The 22,248-nt window shown below is 36.6% G+C and overlaps 1 protein-coding gene across 1 annotated transcript in view; it reads right to left on the bottom strand.

Annotated features, from left to right (window-relative positions):
* Positions 1 to 1,709: 1,709 nt before the first annotated feature.
* The window catches only part of ERICH1 (glutamate rich 1), a 66,763-nt gene continuing 46,224 nt past the window's right edge, over positions 1,710 to 22,248 (bottom strand). The window contains exons 4-6 of the mRNA XM_014251412.2: positions 9,717 to 10,094; positions 6,813 to 7,007; positions 1,710 to 2,250 (exon numbers count right to left, since the gene is read on the bottom strand). Of these exons, the coding sequence (XP_014106887.2) occupies positions 2,177 to 2,250; positions 6,813 to 7,007; positions 9,717 to 10,094 (647 nt within the window). The 3' untranslated portion in view covers positions 1,710 to 2,176. The remainder of the gene's footprint in view (positions 2,251 to 6,812; positions 7,008 to 9,716; positions 10,095 to 22,248) is intronic.

Raw genomic sequence — 22,248 nt, 5'->3', positions numbered from 1 at the left:
CAAAATATTCCTGTTTGGCAAAGATATCAAAATCTGCTCATCTATATGCAGCTATTGAAAATCCTGTAGAATTTTAAAAAATCACTTTAATATTGAGCAATCTGGTCTTGTGGAAAGTGTCCCTGACCATGGCAGGGGGGCTAGATTTTGATTATCTTTATGTCCTTTCCAACTCAAACCAATCTATGATTATGAGAAATGACCAAGGACTGAAAGAGAAGTATTAAGTAAAATAAATTAAAGCAATAACCAAGACTGTGACATGAGTACATGAGTGCCTGTGGGATGAGAGTGTGAACATGTGGTAGTGTTCCAGGCTGGACTAGCTGGTGCGCAGGAGAGCCATAGAGCAGACATGAGGGCCCAGGATGCAGGGAGGGATAGGAAGATTGGCTGTCCCACTGTTCAAGGGATCAAAAGGCTGTGTAGTCAGCTGTGTGTTGCGTGTGAGTCCCTGAGGTATGTGCTTATTAAGCATTGCTACTGTCTGAACATGGAAATACGGAAACTGGAGTCACCTACACTGACATCCAGATCTCCAGGTACACTAACCAAGAATCCAGAGAACAATGCGGAGGGATTGCCAGGTCCTGGCGTCTACTCAAGGCAGCAGCCCTATAACTTCCCTCAGCACAGTCACTCAAGTATCAGGAAATGCAGACACTACAGTTATTTTTGCAGTCTTAATTTGATCTCTTTCATACTTGTGTTTCAAGTTTGATTACATGACACCGTTTATATTTTTCATATTCAGTGCTTAGGACAGATGATGTTTACCTAATGAGTGCATCCTTTTTTGCAGTTCCTAGGCCTCATTTACTGTGTGACATTCAAACCTTAAAGTGAGGATGAAGTGATTAATTTCCCTTGAGTCAGTTGAGAAGGGTATCTTCACATTCAGTGATGTTTTCTTCTTTCTCCAGATGTGGGACTGAGGCACACAGGATTGCAGTGAAAAGTCACAGCTACAGTTCAAGAACACACTACTAGTTTCTCCTCTGCAAAGTCCGGTTTATACACCTTTCCTACTAGATACGGACCAAACTCAAGTTCTTCAGCGCTGCCTTAGCTCCCTTAGCTATAAGAATGGTTTTTCTGCACCTGCAATCATTTGGTGTATTACCAAACGCCTTTTAACTTCCTCAATTAATGAGAAAGTGGTATGATTTTATTCTTATTAAATTTATCTTATTAAATTTTGATCATCACTAAACCAATGCCTTACAACAGGATATATCAGGCAATATAATGAAACAGAAAAAAAACAAAGCAAAAAAACCCATGTGATATTTGTATAGTCTCATCAGTAGTGTATCTCCAAGCACAAGTTGGAGAAGTTAAATACGTTGCCCCTCTCTTACTGATGACAAAGCTAACACACCTAGATATAAGATATGGTTTGTTCTGTATCACCTGTCAGATGAATGATAGATTGAGAGAAGAGCCTCTCACAAAGCACTTTTTTCTTCATTATTTCTAAACATTTTACAACCATGGATATTACTTACTGTAGTATCTATACTTGTAGAATTATTACACAGCTGTAGACAGATTACACAGTAACCAGGGAGAGAGAACCCAGTGCCATAACTCTGAACTTAGTGAAACCCATGAAGCATGAAGCTGAGCCATGAAGTAGTTCTGAAAATGCCATCCAAGCTTCTGCACAACTCCAAACAGGACCTACATAACCCACATATAGAAACATATCTATGTCCACAATTTAGCAGTTTATTCAGCAAAAATACATTCCTCAGACATACTGTTGCTTTGGTTTAAATATAAAAAAATACAGTTCTGTTTTCCAGGTAAGCAGATATACAAAAGTCAAGAAATACAACTTCCAGAAAGGAATGATAAAACCAAAAAAGATAATACTGTATTTCTTAAATAAAATACCAGATAGAAACCATTCCAGTAAAGTCCCTTATCCTAAAGTGAAATGTACATATTGATTCAGCTGAAGACTCAGGCCATACTCTTGACCATCCCATCACGAAAGTCACATTGTAGTTATACCTTTATTGTCTTCTGGAGTCTGTAACACAGGAAAGTAACTCATTTAGCTGAAGGTGTAGAATGTGTATTGACACTGCTCCTCCTGAAGAGTTGCTACTTGGTTAAGAGTTTGTATATTAAATTTTAATCATGCGCATATGGACACAGGGGTAAGGCTTTATTTCCTGTTCTTCACAGGAAGGATATCTGTAATCCAGTAGTGAAACAGAGATGTGGCTACCTTGGCATGATCTGAAACAAAAAAAACACATTCCTCCTGAAATACTTCCATGACATTTCTGAACACTAAGAAAAGGACTTGTGCGAACATCTGTTTCCATTCAATATTAACATTTCAGTAAAACCAATGCAAATACTGGAGCTTGAAGACTAATGCCTATGAATTTCTATACAAGCAGGTGCATTTTATTTTAGGAGGTCAGTCTTTTGTATGAGACACAATTTTGCTCATACACTTTGAAATTTCCTATTTGTTATGATTCAATAATTCAGAAAAAATGAGATTGAAATTACATGATCATATGGACAAGGCTTCTTTCTGTCTGGAGAGTAATTTCACACATCATTATTTAACTTACAGTAGTACCTAGAAGCCCCAGTTGAGAATGAGTCATATTGTACAGATAGCTGCATTAAAGCCTCAAAATGCTACGACTTCCATCTTAATTCAGAGATTATCTATGTGACTTCATTGATTTTTAATGATAGGATTTTCTGCAGTACTTATCACAAAACAATCACATTTAAGATGATTCTATAATATTATGCTAATACTGTTTTCAAATTTCATTTTCTTTGAATGCTCATTCATTAAAAAAACCCAAAAAACAAGAAGTGTAAATTTTATCATTTAAGGCCTCTGTATACCCAGCCTCTGCATTGTTGGCACACAGTACTGTATTAATTCTGGTCTGCAAAATGTACCTCCTCCTGCAATGAAGACTTATATAAATGACAATTCTCAAAAAAAGGCAGTTAAAAGAATCTTCTAGCTCTGCCACAAGTGATAATTTCCTAGGCAACAAGGGAAGAGTATGTTTGAGATTTGAAACTAACCAACAAAGAGAAAATGTTAATAGAATGAAGTTGATGAGCAGAAGTTCATAAATGAGTTCATAAATTAGGAGATAATGACTTTTTTTAATTAGGCAATCACCTATGCTTTAATAATTGATGTGAAATGGGAATTAAGTAGCTCCCATTTCCAAAGCTAGTTTCCATCCTGCAAAGGGAGCATTATTTCCAGTCTCAGCTCCTCCCCTTTGCCCACTGCACTGTGGAGGATCACGAAGGTCTGTGGCTTCCTTTTGCTAATGGCCACGGACTTCCTAACACAGAACAGCAAAGCCCCCACCAAGACAAATCCATGTCTATGTGACTTCTGAACATTCTCTTCCCTGCACTTACAGAAGATTTGAGGTAGAGGTAAGAACTTTTTTGTTAAAGACTACCAAATAAATGGAACTAGTAATAGGGCATTTTGTTCTCTTTTACAGACTGAGAACAATGACACTCTAAATAACCATGCTCACAGGAACACTCTTGACCAACCTCAGCTTTGTCTGATCATTCACGTACAAGGTCAAAGGCAACTTGACAGAGTATTTGAAGAACAAAGTACAACACAATTAGATGGAGGATGACAGCTAAACAGAACAACCAGGGCCTCTGAGCCACAGAGATTTTAGTATGTATTTCTTAAGTATTTTTTCTCATTTAAATGAAGAGTTACAAGATAATATCAACTGTTGATAATTTTTGTGTCCGAATCTCCTTAGTAGTTCTTTTTCCTCCAAAATTTATCACACCATACCATCACCCTTGTTAGGACTGTCTTCTATATTACTGCAAATATTGGGATCTAAGAGCTTAAGATAAAAGAGAAATTTATTTCTTGATTCTTTTTTCTTTTGGATGCATTGTGATTTTCAATTTGAGTAACAGCCTAGGAGATGCAAAGGAAATACCAAATCACGGTATTGAACCAGCAGTTTTGAATTTGCAATCTGCAAACCTGGAGCAGCCCATGGCTTTATTCTAAAGCACATTTATCATCAGCAGGCATAAGCTTGCCAAGTGGGACTTGGTAACCCCAGTGGAAAGTTGGATGAAACCATAACATCCATATATGAGGAAATAAAAGACAGAATGGTATGGATAACTTGTTAACTTTTACTAGTGAGAAAGTACATTTATATGAAGAGATGCATCTCTTCTCATTTTTTTCTTATGCTTCCCTTCCTGGCATTAAAGATACAACTGAACAAAATATAGCACTCATCTTTACTTTCTTGATAATGGCATCTTAAGTAGAATCATGACCATGGGAAAAATGGTAAACAGGCTTAACATACTGTTTCTTGAACTACAGGGAATAAAATGTTTATTTTGTAAAAATAATAAACCTTCCTAAAATCAAGGAGGTTTTTTTTTATCATGTTAATATGGAATGACTTTTCCTTCTAGTGCTTTGCACCCCCATCAAAAGACAAGGAGAGAAAAGACAAAATAAGACAAAGTCATAAAAAAATTAGATTACTATTATGTACTGTACATTTTTACCTTCATGAACTGTCCTAACTTGTCTTTCTATAACAAGAACTTGAATTTGTTAATATAACAAAGGTTGTATTTACAAATTCAAGTTGTTATTATAGAAAGGTATTATATTACAAAGTTCTTTGTAATAACTTTTATCGCCTGCTCATTGGGAGTGAAAACTAAAATTTAAAAATCCTGCACTGGACAAGATGACCTGATTTTGAGCCAAATGTAGGGGAAAAAAAGGAGTACAATTAAAGGTGTAATTCAAAGTAAAATTTCAGAGCATTGTATTTGCATTCACTGAATTTCCAAAATTACAAATAGAATGTATTTTTTAAAGTCTGCTGAGAAAAATTAATGACTAGCAGGTGCTTAATTATCCTTTAATAATTTATAAGAATGTATTTTTCCTCTTTCTTCTGTTCTTGTACCTCATGAATATCAAACAAACTACTGTGGTTACACCACTGTGAACTTGGAATGAGATGAGAATTGAGCATAGAGTGACAGCAGTTACTAGGGAAAAAAAATCAACTGGAAGAGGAAACAATTCCAGGCTGTACCAAGAGCAACATTATTGAATTTTAAAAATGACACAGAAAATTGTCTTCTGCTTTTTCAAGTGATGAACACATCCATTGGAAAATTAGGGGTTTTAATTTGCTTCTGTTTTTCTTTCTTCATTTTGACATTTCTGCTGTACAAAAGTAAACAGAGACACTTGTCTCGAGGCTGCAAAACCCAACAGAACTCCAACTGTATTGTATTGTATAAAAGTTAGATAAGCCTGTAAAGAATATCCTGAATGTTGTCATGTCAATTTCATTTGGATTTAATCAAGAAAAGCTGAATTAGTTCATTCAATAAAGGACAATACCATTTTCATGATTCCTGTTGAGTTCCACTTGGTTTCCACATGTGTATTACATCCAATGAGATAATGTGATTAAAATTAAGATCAGAGATTGTAGGCTTGAAATGCACAGAAGGATTTCATTTCATGTATATGTGGATACTTCACATCCTTCAGAACCTTAAGGGTTGTCATACCCTTAAAGGAATACATATGTACTTCTGTAAGAGTATCCTTTTGAAAATGTGTCAGATCTGAACTCCACAGGCAGGAATTCTCTCTTTGACCAACACACAGCATTCAGTAGACTCCAGGCTTGATGAGGATCTCCAGCCATTATCATGCTGTAAATTATTTAATGAAGTTACAAGCAGATGTCTCTTCTTTGAATGCTGTTGTTAATCTTTGGATGGCAATGATCTTAACTACAGTGTTACCACACTGCTACCATTTCTGCAGTTACTCTTCAAAAGACTTAAGAGTACAATCTAAAATGTTGAGATTCTCTCATGCTGTAGCCAAGTGCTCTCAACTCTGATTAAATTCTTTGAGAGGCAAGAAAATTCAGCACATCTTGTAGATTTTTGACTGATGCTGCAACACAAGTTCTAATGACTAGTAGCAATGACTGTTTAAACGAAGACTACATGGAAAATGAATCATCATCTCATGTGGACTACATGCTGATCCTACTACATTCACATGAAGAACTCTTAACTGTGCAAGAAGAGATTCTACAAAAATTATAGGGGTTATAATAGAAAACAGAAGGAGCCTGTGCCTCAGGCATGAAAAAATTTAGTAACACATTAATTTTTCTTTTTATGAATGACTTCAGAATATCATTTGTTATAAAGAGTAACTTTTAATTTTTACATTATCAACAATATGTTTTAGAAACTTAAACAAAACCAAAAATGTAAATCAAAATTTAGCTAGCAAAGTCTGTGCATTAAAGAGGCCATGTGGTGACCAGGAAGAAATAAAATAACGGGTTTTATTGATTCTTATGCAGGTAAAATGAACCCTTAGCTGGAGGCCTGAAATCCTGAAATTTGAAAAGTCTACCATGGTAATGTATTAAAAATATGCTTTAAATATAATTAAATCTTAAAACACTTCAGATTTTAAAAATATTGGTTTAAATCCCCAAATCATCTTGTATTCTGTAGTTGCTTCAAAGTGAGAAAAGCTTCTGTATTGATTGTTAACAAATGAGAAGTAAGGATCTCACTTATTTTTGATGGGGATTATGCTTGCATATCTTGTATAAGCACATATTTACTATTACATCATTATTTACAGCTTCCTAATTAAAAAAAAATAAAAATAAAGTGGTGTGAATTTTAATTCACACAAAAATATCAGTGTATGAACATGACTGAATAGCACCTACCAGGAGACATCATAGACTGTTCCTGGAATTGTTTCAAAGCATCCTTCAATCTCTCAATATCCTGTAGTAATACAAGGGATTTCAGCCGATGCAGATGAGTCACATCTGAGGAAGAGATGGTGCGAAATTCAAGACATTGTAAGAGCTCTTGGGCAGTTGCTGAATTTACAGCAGCATCTCTGCATTCTGATTTCTCTGCAAAAACAGTTAGAAAACTATGTTAAAAATATTCAGTGAACTCAGAGAATTTTCCTAATTCTAATTTTTTTTTCCTAAGACAGCATCTTCCTTTTCAGTACAAATGACAACCCAGTATCAGGTATTAAAGAGTAGCTTGTTAAACATTTTTTTTAATATTAAAACAATGGTAAAGCACATACTACAAAAATCAGTAAGGAAAACTGACAATAGGATTCTAATGATAGAAATGCAAAAAGAATAAAATTTTCAAAGTTAGCAGAGAAAAAAGGTGTGAAGAAGAAACTGTACTGTGGCCAAAGCACTGTGCTTTTGCTTCCTACACATTAGATACTATAAACTGCACACACATGTCGAAAAGGGAACAATTCTGTGGAACTACTGCAAAGCACTTCTGGAGGCAAACAATTACTTTGGTACTGCACCTTTATGTTTTTATTTAAAAAGCAAGTATTACAGCATGCAAGACACTACACTGTTGTAATGGGTTGACCTCGGCTGGATGCCAGGTGCCCACCAAGATGCTCCATCACTCCCCAGAAGGACAGGGCAGAGAAAATGAGATCAGAAGCAACTCATAGGTTGAAATAAGGCCGTTTGCTAAAAAAAAACCCAAAGCACAAAAAAATCCAACCAAAACTAGCAGATAGTTGCACACACATAATTAAAGATGAAAAAAAGTTTATTCTCTATTTTCCACCAGCAAGCGATGTTCAGCCACTTCCTGGGACGCATGGCTTCAGGCATGCAGTGGCTGCTCTCAAGGCAAACTCTGTAAAAGAATGAGTGCTCCCTGTTCTTCTTCCCTCCCTTAGCTTTTAAATTTGGGCTGACATCATCTGGTATGGAATATCTCTTTGGCTAATTTGGGTCAGCTGCCCTGGTTGTGTCCTCTCCCAGGGTCTTGTCCATTCCCAGCCCCTTGATGGAGGGGAATGTTGGAGAGATGGCGCTGATAAGACGCCAGCATTGCCCAGCAGTAGCCAAAACTCTGGTGTGTTATCAACACCTTTCCAAAGCACTGTGAGGGCTGCTGTGCACAAATGAACTCCAGCTAAGCCACACCCAATACAATTGTTTATACAGGACTAAACCATAAATTCATTCTTCCATTCCAGTAACACTGTACTGTCTGTCCCTTTAACCAGACTCCCTTTAATTCTGTTTTTTACCAGGAAGACACCTGAGAAGTACAGAATTTTCCCCAGTCAGATTTTTAATGTATACACTAGAAGTATAATCCAATGTGGTCATTTGAAAATGCAGCTAAAAGCAATGGCTTCCAATTTTACCTAAAAAAACAGAGAGTGTTAAAGTCATTCAACTAGAAAAGGCAAACAGCATAATATCAGATCTATATATAACTGGGGACTTGCCTAATAAGAAAGTTAGTGACACTCTGATTTACAGATGTCATATCTCATCTACAGATGAAATTCCTTTCACCTAAGAATTCCTCTCTGTGGATTCCAAGGTCCTCACTGGATCAACACTCCAATATGCTGGTTTGAAACTAGAGCCTGTCTGTCAAAAACTGCCAAAACCTGAACTTGACTTGCAGGAAAGCTGGAAATTCAACAACAATCTTCCTTAAAAATCAACAAGCAACATAGCTGTGGACAATTCATCAGGTTTCTGTTCTGGGTCATATATTAAGAGCAGATCTTGAAAAATTTGCAATCTTGTTCAGTCACTGTGGAGTTCCACTACAGCAAATGCAACTAGCTTAGCTTGCATTTACTTAGCCATATGGCGAAGTAGTAAAATTCTTAATTTTGGTGATGGAAATACCTTAGCCAAAAATTAGGATAGATTCCAAATGCCATGCTTAGGATGAGACCTGATGCAGCAAGAACATTTAACATTAAGCAAAGAAAATTCTATGTGTAAATCTTGAAAAAGTTAACATGAAATCCCTGATCTCATCTTAACAAGCTTTTTACAGTAATTCTATAACCAAAACATGGATTTTATGGTACTAGAAGCTGACAGCTCTGCGTTAAGATGGACTAATACAGGTAGGTAAGCTATTTAATATTCTCTATACGGCTCCTCAGTGACCAGTGAACATTGGATAGGCTATTAGAGATATATCCATGCAATTCTTTAGAAAGTACTAGGGAATGTGCATTGAGCACTAATTGCCATTCATCTTGTTCACAAGTATTTTATGCCAATATACTTTCCCAGAGCCAATAGTATCTTCCCTGTTCTGCTACATGCTGTCTGTCTAGATTTCCTTATAGAACACAAATAGATCTTCTCCTAGGAAGCAGAACATTCTGAAAAGTAGTTTGGTGCAGAGATACTAAGCATGAAAATAGTTTAAGATAGCAATTACCCTTATTTGAAGTTCTCTGAAAGCAAGTAATCCTTCTGGATATTTGCTTGCAGAGGGAAAAGAATTTTAACCACTTGTCTCAAGTGCATTGGAATGTTTAAGAGAAGAGCAAGGAACATAATGTATATTTTTAAAGACAGAGGACCACAGTTTTTTTCTATTGATGTGAATTCTTACATATTTATGTACACACCAGAAAGTGGGACAAATACTAGGTACTCACATGCCTTACTTCTTCTCACGTCTCTCTTCATAGGGACACTTCTTTAGCAGATTTGTCCCATTTTACCGCAGTAATAAATGCATATCCATTTTCCCCTGCGTGGAAATACTCACAAAAAGAAAGGAGAAAGAGTGGTACATACTGTCAGCAAAATAGATTTGTTGTGTTGCCTGCAGGAAGTCCAGAATGCTATCTGCCTTTTCACCTATGTCTTTTAAGCCTGCTGCTTCTTCTTTGTTGTTTTTGTCAGGCTGATATGTAAAATCCAGACTGGTAGTTTTTGTTACTAAGCCAGCTGCTCTCTTTTTTTCTTTCTGTCGCTTCTTTTTCATTTTCCTCTTTTTGTTTTTGCTTATTTTGGGACCGTCTGTTTGCTGCAGCTGTAAATTATCTTGAACAACAGTCTCTTGCATTCCCAAATCTGTTTGTTCTCCATGTAAATTACTAGAGATTTGTAAACTGCTCTTTTGTTTCTTCTTTCGAATTCGCTTTCTCTTGGTTTGCCCTTGATATTCCTCTTCTGTGGATTCAAAAGAGACATGAGAGCTGTAAATAAGATTTGTAATAAGCATTTTAGAACTGCCTACAATGAAATATGACACCCTTCAAATTCTGGGATACCTGAGTGGCTCTAGCCTTACTTTTATGCTTACAGTGTCTTTCAGTACTACAATGTCAAAGTCAACTTTTCCGAATGCATTAAAAAGACAAGTTTTTTTCCCCTTCTGCTTTCAATAAAGACTGTATTCTCCTTCATGCTACATACTTTACATCTCATTTACTCTCTTAAGGCAGATAATATGGTTCTATAGAGAGCGAGGTCAAAAAAATCCCCAGAGCAAAAAATAGTTTGGGCAGACTGGGCAACATGACACGAGAGAATTCCCCAAAGAGTCCCACACCACTCGTTGATAGACTTGACCAAGAACACAAGAAGAATATACCTAATTTACAATGAAAGATGATAGTGTTTATATTGATGATATCCATTCATGACAGTGCTGTCCTTTAAAAACACTAGACATCTGTTTCTGAGTCATCTCTTTTATCCTCCTTAAACATTCTTCTCCTTTGGGGTATCTTACTGCTTGCTCAGTTTTGGACATCAACTTTATAGGAAAATGTGCAAGGCAAGAGTGACCTTGGTAAGCTCTAATCTCTTTAACAGCCTGTGTGGTTCTGTTGTTCCCTTGCTACATTATAATTTCCTTACTACCTAATTCTTCAGAAGTCTCAGATATCACAGGAAATAAGTCCCTCTTGCTCTTCAAGACAGCTTTTGCACTTCTTTACTCAGATCTTATCCCTGTACAAAAAGCCCAAGTTTCATCTCTGACCCTGAACTGATTGCTCCTCCCACACACTCACTTCTGAGGATTAGCCCCTCTACCACTAGCCAAGGAAGATTTAGCCAGAAGCCAAAACCCATCTTTCCTCTGAGTGCTCTGCTGCTGAAGTCCATATTCATGTTGAAAATAATTGCTGTCTACTAACTGTAATTCCCTCATTCATGGTCTAACAAAATCCTCACACATTTAAACATCATGGATTGAAGAATGCCAGTTTTCTTCTATGTATTGAGTTTGCAGGAAAAGATTTTGGTGACAGGGGCTACAGGGATGACTTCAGTGAAAAGCTGAAAAGTTACCAGAAGCTTCCTCTATGTCCAGCAGATCCAGTGTCAGACAGCTCCAAGATGTTGCTGGCCAAGGTTGAGTCATCAGTGATGGTAGTAACACCATGCATGTATGTACGTATAACATACACTTAAGAAGGGGATAAAACACCAAGGTCATTGGAGAAGGCAGTGCTCCAGATGCCAAAGCAGATTCCCCCTGCTTTCTGTGGGAAGGACTCGTGCTGCAGGACTGTCTCCCATGGGATGAACTCCATGCTGGAGAAGGGGAAGGACTCCTTTCTCTGAGGAGATGAAGAGCCTTACTCCCCATCTCATTGCACTGCTGGTGGGGAGGAAGTAGAGGACTGGAAATAAAGTTAAGCCTGGGAAGATGGGGGTTGTAGGGGGGGAGAACAGAAAGGTGCTCTTAAGATTTGATTTTACTTTTCACTATCCTGCTCTAGTTTTGATTGGTAATAAATTCAACTAGTTTCCCCAAGTTGAGTCTGTTTTGACCATGACAGAAATCAGTGAGTGATCTCTCCTTGCCCTTATCTTGTGAGCCCTTACTAAATTTTTCTATCTTCTGTCCAGCTGAGGAAGACAGTAATAGAATGGCTTTGGTGGGTGCTGGCATTCAGACAAGGTGAAAACACCACATTCCAATGTTTTGCTCTAGAAAGTTAAGACATTTATCCTCCCCTCAACCCCTACCTGCATGCTTCTAGATTCCTTACAGTACAGTCTTGTACTCTTCTTTATCTAGATTTGCACCATTCTTTTAGGGTCAAAGCCACCTTGCTTGGCTAAGGCAGGTGTGATACAGGAGAAACATCTGATGCCTAATGCTTGTTTCAGAATGATATGCAAAATCTCCTGAACTGTCTCAGACATTCTCAGCATGTTTGGCTTTCTCATCACTCCTCCCCCTAACCAGTCTTTGTTGCTATTTTTTACATGGTTGGAGGCTCTCTCTTTAATTTCTGTTTCTTTTTCTGTCTTGAACTCTGGCAGCTCTGAGCCACTTTCTCTTTAAATATCACTACAGACTTTTAGTTCTTTAGCTGTCAGATGACTCACTGCAAAGCAATTTTCCATACTTTCAATGAAGAAGGCTGCATAAAAATAAATTTGCTGTATTGTAATTGAACACCATAGCACATTAAAGACACGCCAAACGCCACCCTGGACCCACAGTGTGGAATGTTTCACACCCATGGTATTTGAACTAAATATCTTTATATGTGATTTGGACATATGGAATGTGGGAAAAATAATGTCTGTGTCATGCTGAAGGAATAAAATATCAGAACTGAAGGCAAATATGAATGGTGAAAGATGCTATAAACAAAACATCAGTGTCTCATTTTGAGATCTAATTTGGATTTTCATGGAAGTATTTGTATAAAAATATGTGAATTTCACTGCAAATATATATACATTGTTTTGCAAAATTTCTCAGCCTTCTGTGAACCTGAACAGCACTGTTTGCTTATAACACTACTTTAATCTATGCTCTCAGCAAAGCACCCTAAATTGCTCTTTAAGCATCTGAAACCCCCAAATCTCAGTGGAACTACAACATGGTGTGCAGCCAAGCACCCTTCTTTGGTTTAGAATCACTTGGAAAAAAACAGGGCAGAAGCCAGGATGGGGTTTAAGTTAAGCACTGTTTTGAATCAAATCCGAAAGTTTCCTTATCCTAAGTAACTCAGGACAGCAGAAGGTCTTAAGAGACCACACTGAAGTTGTCAAAAGGCAGAATGAATATAGTCTTCTCATGTGTAGGTATTAAGATAAATGCCTGACTGAAATGAAACCAGAACTATGCTGACATTCCTCCAACACAGGAAACAGGCACAAGACTCTGCCTAGTTCTCTTGAGGAGCTAGAGTGGCAGCCCTTTAGCAGTTTTGGTCATTCTTTGCCATGCATTCTAGCATCTGCAATATCTACTGTTCCATGTATGGGAGCTACCAGTGATTCAACATCAGCAATGAATACCCTTAGATGCTAACAAATGCAAAGCAATGCACACAAAAGGGATTAATTCAAACAGCTCGATGGTAGGGGTAAAGTGAGCTGTTATCAGCTCAGGAAAAACAAAAGCCATACCTGTGCATCAGCATGGAAAGCTCAAGGAAAACATTTGCTCAGTTGGTATCACTGATCATAACAGCTAACACCTTGTTTGCATACATAAGAGATGGAAAATAACAGGAAAAATATTCCAAAGCTATTATAAAAACCTATTGTACTGTTCAAGCTTGTAATACTGTGTTTCTTAGTATAATTGCAGAACAGTAAGATTTTGGTAGGCAAAAGGAGGACTCTCACAAAAGTTAGCAGAGAAAGAAACTCCAAAAATATTTGTATGATTTGACTTGAAAGAATAACAAAATATGCTTAATTTCTGCCTCTTCATGTGAAAAACAAGGTGACATGCAATTAATCTGAGCTGTTTCACAAGCTAATAGAGGAAAGTAAAACCTTTTTTTTCACTAATCGTACAGTTTGCTATAGATTTCCCATGTGTGCGGCATGCAGAGGAGCCAAGAGAACTTCTTGTTCATATAACCAGCAAGGCTACCTGATTACAACAGCCATGCTGAAATATAAATGAAAGTTATACAAGAAACATACACCATAAAGTTTATGTCACAGCCCACACAATGACCTTAAGAAATGACATATTCAGTGGGATTTGCCTCCCACAGCTTTAGCTGCCTGAAAATACTTAGTGCATACATAGACCTATGCTCCCTCTGATAACCCAAGAGACAGTTTCTTCTTCAGAATCCAGTTTATCTCATCCTAAACCAGCAGGGATGGAAATGTAACCTGATGGATTTCATCTCTCTCTCCCTTTCCATTAACCACAAAGGAAATTGAGATGATGAGTTCTGACTAGATGCTTGCAACACCTGAGAAGAATCAGTCTCTTCTACAAAAAATATTGGTACACAGGAAGGTGTTTTTTACCATAGGTCTGCTCATTAGATGATTTTTACTAATTAACAAAATCCACTCTTTTATAAAAAACCCCAAATGAGACCCAATTTTTGAATGATCCTCTACATTTCAAGCCAGTAGGGAGGCCTAATAAAATTTCAATAGATAGAAGAGATGATTCTAATAACTTTTCCCACTGACAGAAAAGATTTGTTATGTCAAAGCTAAGTAATTCCAAAAAATTCAGGGAATACACACTATGCAAGAAATCTCAGTATGTTGAGTAAGTACTCAAGCAACAATGATAGGAATAGCCTTTGAACCACACTAACTCTAGCCACAACTATAGCTACAGCTTGCTCTAATTCCACAAGAGCTGACGATTCTTCTGTTCCATATTGGTTTGTCACCTCTCTCCCTTTGAAGACCTATCTCTGCTCCTCAAGTTGCTTAATTAATCACATAATCCAATTATCTGGGAGCAAGTGACTCTAACCTGTTTAGTCTGCATTTGGTGCTCTTTCAGACTGAGCAAAGTGTCTTTCAGATGGAATGCCTGAATACATTTTCCAGTCACAGTCATAATTTCATAGGCCTTTCTTTCAGCCTTAATAACCCCTTCCTCAGGAACTGTTCGCAGTTAATTTTTTTTTTTTTTTCCACAGAATCATTTTTGGATGCAGTTTACCATGCAGATGCACAGTCACACTACCCTGACTGAAAGTATGATATGGAAGTAGGAATGAGCAGCCTCAGAATGTACGCCAGCATTTTTAAAATTACTAAAAAGTAATTTTTGAACAGCCTATCTCATCTTGTCTAAAAGATTTAAATGTTTTCTCCATTCAAACTGCACGTGTCTTTAAAAGAACAGAGGTAGAAATATGTAAAAAGAAACTTTAAATTAAATAAGAGGACTCAGTTTATACATACAGCTCACTGAATTGTGATAATGAAAAGTCAGTGTAGCCAGTTTCTATCTTCAAAGAAAAACAGAAAACAATGAAAAATAGAAAAAAAAAATATTGACAGGAAGATTCCCAATAACCTCACTTTTATTGGGTTCTATTATATTAGGAAGTTACTTTGTATTCATCATCAGAGCAGCTGGAAACACAAAGAGATTAAATACGGAGCTTAACGTAGGCTAAGAGCAATAGCTGACTTCCTCCTGTCCAGACTGACCATCAGCATGAACACACTGCTGGCAAATCCATCATGGAAAATCTAACCTTCCTCGATTTTATCTTTACTATTTCAGTTCCTTAAGACAATTCCAGATGGAAGCATTGTGAGACAGCATCCTATAAGAAAATGAAAAATGGGAGGCTGATTACTTAGCTGTCTGGAAGTCCAAGAGATATGAAGTTCCACAGTATGCAAAATGAAGTTTGTCTATGAGAATAAGCTGGAATTTTTGAATGCCAGGGATTTTTTAAAATCAGGTCCCTGAATATTATTAGAACAAACTTTTAGAACAGGGGAAAAAAAGAGAAAAAAAATATGTACAGCATACTGAGGAAAAGAGAGTCAAAGAATATCCACTCAGCTTTAGGAATCCATATAATGTGCTCATCATGACTCAAGTATGGCAGCTGGCTCTCCTGTTCAAGTCCCACAGTTGGCTGTCTGGATGCTGCTCATGATAATTCTGTAGTTCTGCTGGCTTTGTTTTTTTGGCTTTGGGTTGGTTTCTTTTTTCAGATGAAACAGGACATATGCCCTCCTGATTTTTCAGCCAGTTTAAGCTCTTTTCCTTGATACCGGATGAATCTTCCATGGTGTACCATGCAGTCAATAGCAGAGGAGTTTAATTTTGGTTTAGGATCTTCTAAGGGAAAATGAATGTTATTTTTAGTACCAATTAAGATATTTGTAGCTGCCATTTGACCAAGAGTGAAAAGCTGTGGCTGGTGAACGAAATAAAATGGAATAGCTAGAATAAAATAGAACAGAATAAAAGCAATACTGAAAAGATCTCAGGCACACAAAATGGTGCTACTATTTTTTCACTTTTTTGGGGGGAAACTGCTTCAAATAATTTGAAATCAGAGAAAGAAAACTCATTTAAAAACTTTAAAACTTCTGTTAATGTGCAACACATGTAATGTTGTAGAAGACTGCAAAAGACTAGAATCTGTTTAGGATAGGGACTGCCTTTATTTTTTCATTCATACTATATCTGTGTGCTAGCAAATGAAGAATACATATAAATCTGGCAAGTGTTGCATAAGTGCTGCTTACCACAAAGGAGTATTACCTCCTAGATTTTAAGCAAATCCAACGAATGCTAATGACAATAATTAGTTAAAGGAAGATACCACTTTCTGCATATGTCTTCAATCATAAATATTCACCTGACTGTATACACAGATGAATTTCTCTTACTCATAAGTTAAGTCAAATTCCTGCCATAGGAAGAACTGTACTTTCTTACATCAAACAAATACCTGCCTCTATATCCTGTATCAAACAGTAGCCATTCATACACTGCATTCAAGAAAACATGAACTCTGGACCTACATAGAGGTAAAATAATGGCCGTTCTTTTGCACTTTTTTTACCCTAATAATTGCCCTAATTTTGCTTCTTGATTGCTGCTGAGTGCTAAAATGTTGTTTTCATTGTTATTCTTCGTATTGTAAAATCTTACTCCTGCTTGGCAACAGTCAGTTCTGAGCTCACTATTTTCCAGGTGAATTTTGACTGGTTATTTTTTCCTAAGTACATCACTTGACAAATGTCTAAGATGTGTTTCATCTGTCATTTTTGAAAAATCACTCAATCTGGGATTACATTGCACCCAATTCTAGCCTTCAGTGAAGTTGATATTCATGTAGCCATCAGGCAACCTTCTGGTATCACTTCATTCTTCTTACCTGACCATCTACTAACATAAGCCTCCAGCCGTGACCTCTGTTTTGAGAACTGCTGCATTCTCTTCATCTACTTATCTATTCTGGGGCTTCATTTTTCATGTTATGTCTATGTGCTCTCTTTGGAGAGAGGCTTTATCAAAAGCTTGATGAAAATTCAAGGAAACCACATCAGCTGTAGCATGATCCTTATCCAAGTGTTTCCTATGTCTTCAGAGATTCCAAGAGGTTTGTATACTTCCTCTCTGCAAACCTGCTGTTGATATGTCCCATTCAGATCACAGATTATCAAGCATCCACAAATATTATTTAGCATCATAATTTGTGCTGAACTGCCTAAAACAAACAACAGGATAACAGGCTTGCAGTTCCCTGATTTAAAAACTGTTCTAAAAGACCAGCTTTACGCTATCTAACCTCAACATCTCTGACAACAAGGCAACTGGAAAAGCAAGCAGTTTTTCATCGTCAGTATTATGGGCAATTTTTTTCCTTAAATTCTTTTAGAAAGTTTAGGTGAATAAAATCTGGTACTCATCATTTTATTTTATAAATTTATTTTGTTGCACCACCATTAAATCACTTCAATTTCACATATCCTTTCAGAAAAGCCAGGAAGAAGTGATGCATCATGGGATTATCCACAGCATTTTTCCCACAGCTAACATCAATGCAAAGGATTTATTTAACTTCTCTGAAACAGGCTTCTCTAAATAGTCATTCTACACCACGATCACTGGCTCAAAAGAGTGGCAGACACATTGCTCCTGGTGCATCAAAAGTAAGACCTATTCAGTCTTAATTCTATATAACATTTGTTCAAACACTCCTTCGCCTGTCTTACCACGTTCTTACATTTAAATATGTTTAATACATCATTTGGGTGTGAATTCAGTTTTTTAAAAGACACCTACTTCTTTCTAACAACTTCCTTTACTCTGTTGTCTGGCTCTGCTATCTTTCTCTTGCTTTTTCTCAAGCCTTTCATGACAGGTGGTGGGCGCTGGCCTTGAATATCACATATGGTGTCCTTAAGTAGCTTCCATACCACCTGGTACAACTTCCTTCTCTTAGCTGACCTTTTTTAGGTTCTCTTTAGTAAGTATCTTTATTTTTGTGTAGGGCTCCTTCTTGAATTGTTGTGGATTGTTTGTTTCCTGTTGTTTTTTCGGCATGTTGAACCCAATGGTTGTTGTTGTGATGTGCCTCTTGTATCCTCCAAACTCTGCGTAGGATAAAGTCAAGGGTTTCCTTTCCTCTCACAGCTCCACTAACCAATGGCTTGGTTATTTTATTGATTGTGTCTAAAATCTGAAACTTCACAACATCCTGATGAGACACTAAGGGAGAAACTCAAGATCCCATTATTGCTCTTTCCGCTGCTTTTCTGATCTTTCAGCAGTGAGTGTTCCCAATCCCAACTGGATACATGATGAAACAAGACTCTAAGCTTGATTTGCTTTTTGGTATGTACACTCAGTCCACACATACACTGATCTGTGGCATCCAGGAGATATATGAAACTATTTTAATGCATAAATTATTTTAGCAATAATGTTTTGGGCCTGTTGTCACTTTATATGGAAAACTATACTTGATAAAGACCCCAATCTTTCTTAAATGGAAGTATTTCTGATACAAATTCTACCATTAAGTACCATTCAGTTACTTAATTTTTAAATATAAAAATTATATTTAATATAAATTTTTATATTTAATTAATATATATTAAAGATATAAATGTGTAAGTAATATAATTTAAATGTATACATTTAAAAATAATTTTCAAATTATAAAAGTAATTTTTTGACCTTCTAGTGATCCTTTATTGTTTCAAATTTCAAACTCAGTGTCTTCAGTCATTTTGACATTTTGGGGTGATGTGTAAACAATCAGACTCAGTCAACATTATTTAGAGGCATCATACAGCACTTTCTAAATGGGCTCAGTTGTGATCCCCAAAACCACTAAGAATTATGTTGACTCAGTGAAGAAAACTGAGTAAAATCACAAAGCTGAGCATACTCGCATAGAAGAAAAAAGAGATTCAATGACAACTGAATTCAATGCTTTGAAGGCTACTAAATCAGAAAGGCTCAAGAATCATAAGCAGCCACAAAGACTAATGGCTACTAAATAGAGAAATCTTCTTAGTCTTTGGCTAAATAAGATTACATCTCTGTATTAGAACAGATAGCACTACTATGAATAGGAGGGGGAGATTTGTAACATTCATATTAAAAGATGGAAACATTTTAAACACTTGATGTCGCATTTCCATTTCAAGTACTTGTTCTTTTTTTTAATTTTCAGGATACAATAACACGTTCAGAGTTTTCTTCAAAGCCTTTTTTCCCAGAGATGGTTTCAACCAATGGTTAAAGAATCCAAAGCTCTCTCTTTGCTCAGAGTAACACCAGAAATTATAAGAAACATTGCAATCTTAAAATCCTGTGCAGCATTTAAAATGTTCTTTCCAAATATACCAGCTAAAATAGCACAAAATGTTTAGATGTTATTAGGAGTATAGGAACACAGACCGGAAAATGAGAAATACTGGCAAAACAGGTTATCTACTGGAAAACAGATATGCAGTTTTCCCGTGATAAAACAGCATCTAAGAGCAGATCTAAACTAAAGTACAACCTTTAGCACAGAAAAGCTACATAAAAGTACACAGACATTGACACAGCAAAATGAAGATACTTAGCAACTGCCCAACTTATGTCAGTTATCACCTCAATATTTCAGTTTATACCTCATCTATTTTTTGCAGTATTCTGCAATGTTTCTTAACTTTTCACAAAGCATCTAATAAACAATTTTATTTAACCCCATATACAAAAGTGCTGCCACAACTGCAATTTATTACATGGTTCTTCCAGTAAACCCTATTTCAAAACACTCTGGAAAAGTCTGAAAGAATTCAGAACTTCCATGTGTTTTATTTTAAATTATTTCCTTCATTCATTTATCTTTGGATCTTAAAGTATATTTGAATTAATTTTACTTCATAGTTTCCAAGCAGCTTTGTAAAAACAGGGATGTTTTAGGACATGGATTAAGCTCACTTTCATTAATCACTTTCTAAATTAATTGTGTATTTAAGCAGTAAGTAATTTCTTAATGACCAAGTGCTCTGTGTTGAACTAATCATACATATACATGTGCAGGCAGATATGCTGGAAAAATGAGCAACACCACAGGGAAAAATCCAGAATACCTGTGATATGGTAATTTGTCAGTTTGTAATAGACATGAATCTGGTGCCATAATCTTGTCCAGTACACAGGTTTATTCTTGACTGCTCTGCCCAGAGCTGTGTAGTCACAGTGCTCAAACGTTTTTTCCCATTGTGAACATTCTAAACCAGCCTTTTAAGACAAAAGCTAGGTTTTATTAGAACAGACACTAGAACACCTGATTTCTTTACTGGTGGTGGAGAATACTCAAAATGAGGAAAATCGAAACAGAACTATACATACATAACCTTATCTCCACCTTGCCCACTGCATCCTTGTAAATCAATCCTTTTCTCTTAGGCTGGTTCTCAGGTCAGCACACCAGACAGTTCCAGAGTTGCAGAACAGTGTGCACAGTGCTCTCTGGGTCTCTAGGGAATGTCCCTCTGAAGCCCGGGTTCCCACTGCTCTCAGCAGACTTCTGGTCTCTGCTGTACAGAGTGTTTATTCCTTGGCCATCATTCCTCTACACCTGTGTGTCCCTCACATTCCATAAAGTTATTCCCTCTCAGTGTGTGTCTCCTCATATCCTAAGGGCTCCATCCAGGTTTCTGTACTAAGCAGATTTTCAAAGAATGAAATATGACATATGACATAAACATCTGATTATTCATAATAATAAATTTTAAATAAAAAGAAACCACAATGTCACTAAAGGACACAAAATGATTCACACGAACATCTCTCAGTGTCAGAACAGAAAAGGGGAAATTTTATTCTCTGACTCCAGTATTTATAGATTCTTGATAATGACCAGGAATTGGATAATTAAGTTACCACCTTTCCAAGCACACTGGTCATGTGAAACATCCATCAAAAGATGTTTCTTAGAAGGAATGTGATAAACAACTTACATTTATAGAACCTTCATGGGAAAGTAACTAAAACTATGAAAACATTATCAGAAGGCTTTAAGTTTCCGGGCGACACCACAAAATGCAGCTGAAAGCATAGACTACAAAAATAAATGTTTGGAAAGTGACTGAAATAATTTCGTCTTATGTTTTCAACAAGACATCACGTAGTATGCATATTCTACTTTCCTAGATGTTGAATCCATTGTACATCATCTTTACACTATCAGACCACCTATTTCCAGGCACAGTAGAATATTACCAGGATAATATGGATCCGTCTTTATCATTTCCAGGATTTCTTGTGCTGCTCTCCAAAAGTAATGCACTTAAAATGGCAACAGGAGCATAACAACTTGTCTGTTCAGCTTAGTAAAGTGTCAAGTTGTTTTTAGTTCCCATTTGAATTGTTGAAAAATTAAGAGTTGCTCAGCATCTCATGGAAGAGTAGTACCATCCCTTGAAAATAAGAGACATTGTTACTCTTCTTCAGTTATAGGGCCTGTGAAATAACCCTGCTATGACAAAGGGACATGTGTTCATCTGTCTACACTTGACATTGTATTTCATATGAATTTTAAAATCTGTCATCCGCTTGCAGAATGCGGTTTTTTCCATCACACATTGTACCCCCAATCCACATTAGTGTGATGCAAATGTTTTTCATCTTTGCTTGGTGTGCTGCCTATCACCTCTACAAAGCTGGTTTAATTTTTCCTTTCAACGTCATAGAACCTTAGACATCAATAGCAGTCAATCACAGACTATCCATAATATGCTATGGATATGCATACTTTTTTTTGTCTTTGACACACTTAGATGTTCATTACTAAATGAATCCCTCACTTGCCTTCATGAGCTGGCTGATCTATACTACTATTAATCCACTGCATTAATGGAATGCAAGTAAATTTCCTTGTTGGTGTAAAATCCCATTCCTTTGGAGTAGGAATAAAAAGTTTCTCCCAAAGAGAGCTTATTCCTGCCACGAGCACCTGACTTTAACCATATATATTGACTTTTAGGCAGGATGTTCTTTCTGAATGAAATACTGCAGTAAGAAATATGAGAAGAGGAATAAATCTGAATCTGGGTTTAGGAAGTCCCTCTCTAGGCTAAATGATATCACAAA

Source organism: Pseudopodoces humilis, chromosome 3 (genome assembly GCF_049639895.1).
Source record: "Pseudopodoces humilis isolate 2021_Gansu_Grassland_sample_001 chromosome 3, ASM4963989v1, whole genome shotgun sequence".
Classification (NCBI taxonomy): Eukaryota; Metazoa; Chordata; class Aves; order Passeriformes; family Paridae; genus Pseudopodoces; species Pseudopodoces humilis.
Note: the sequence above shows the minus strand (reverse complement) of the source record. Positions and strands in the feature narration are given on the sequence as shown.